A 392-nucleotide genomic window follows, 5' to 3' on the forward strand; every position below is an offset into this window, starting at 1 on the left:
CAGCACGCTCTTGTAGTGGGCGCCCGTGCACACGCTGTCCCCGAACACCTTGAGGACCCCGGGGGCTGAGAGCCGAGTGGAGAGCTCCGCCGGGTCGTCGCTGGCACCCAGGTCGGCGAAGGTGGTGTCCAGGTCGCGGTACTTGTAGCTCAGCGTGCGGGACAGCACGCTGGACAGCAGCTGGCCCTGCCGCTTCAACTTGCTCTTGGCGGGCGGAGACATGATGAAGTGGGTCCCATAGAACATGGTGGGCCCGTCTTCACGGGCGAGGCTGCGGCTCACAGCTGGGGAGGCGGCCGAGTCCTGGAGGAGACAGGGTGGGTCAGCATCGACCGTCGGGGCAGTGAAGGCACGCGAGGCCCCGTGAACTGAACAGACATGACAGCCACATG

At 66.3% G+C, this 392-nt stretch overlaps 1 protein-coding gene across 1 annotated transcript in view; it reads right to left on the reverse strand.

The window, feature by feature from the left end:
• The window catches only part of LOC102258567 (ras-associating and dilute domain-containing protein), a 31442-nt gene extending 31117 nt beyond the window's left edge, over positions 1-325 (reverse strand). Inside the window, exon 1 of the mRNA XM_014549994.1 lies at positions 7-325. Coding sequence (XP_014405480.1) covers positions 7-246 — 240 coding nt within the window. The 5' untranslated portion in view covers positions 247-325. The remainder of the gene's footprint in view (positions 1-6) is intronic.
• Between the last annotated feature and the right edge of the window lie 67 nt (positions 326-392).

The sequence above is a fragment of the Myotis brandtii genome, unplaced genomic scaffold (genome assembly GCF_000412655.1).
Source record: "Myotis brandtii unplaced genomic scaffold, ASM41265v1 scaffold579, whole genome shotgun sequence".
Classification (NCBI taxonomy): Eukaryota; Metazoa; Chordata; class Mammalia; order Chiroptera; family Vespertilionidae; genus Myotis; species Myotis brandtii.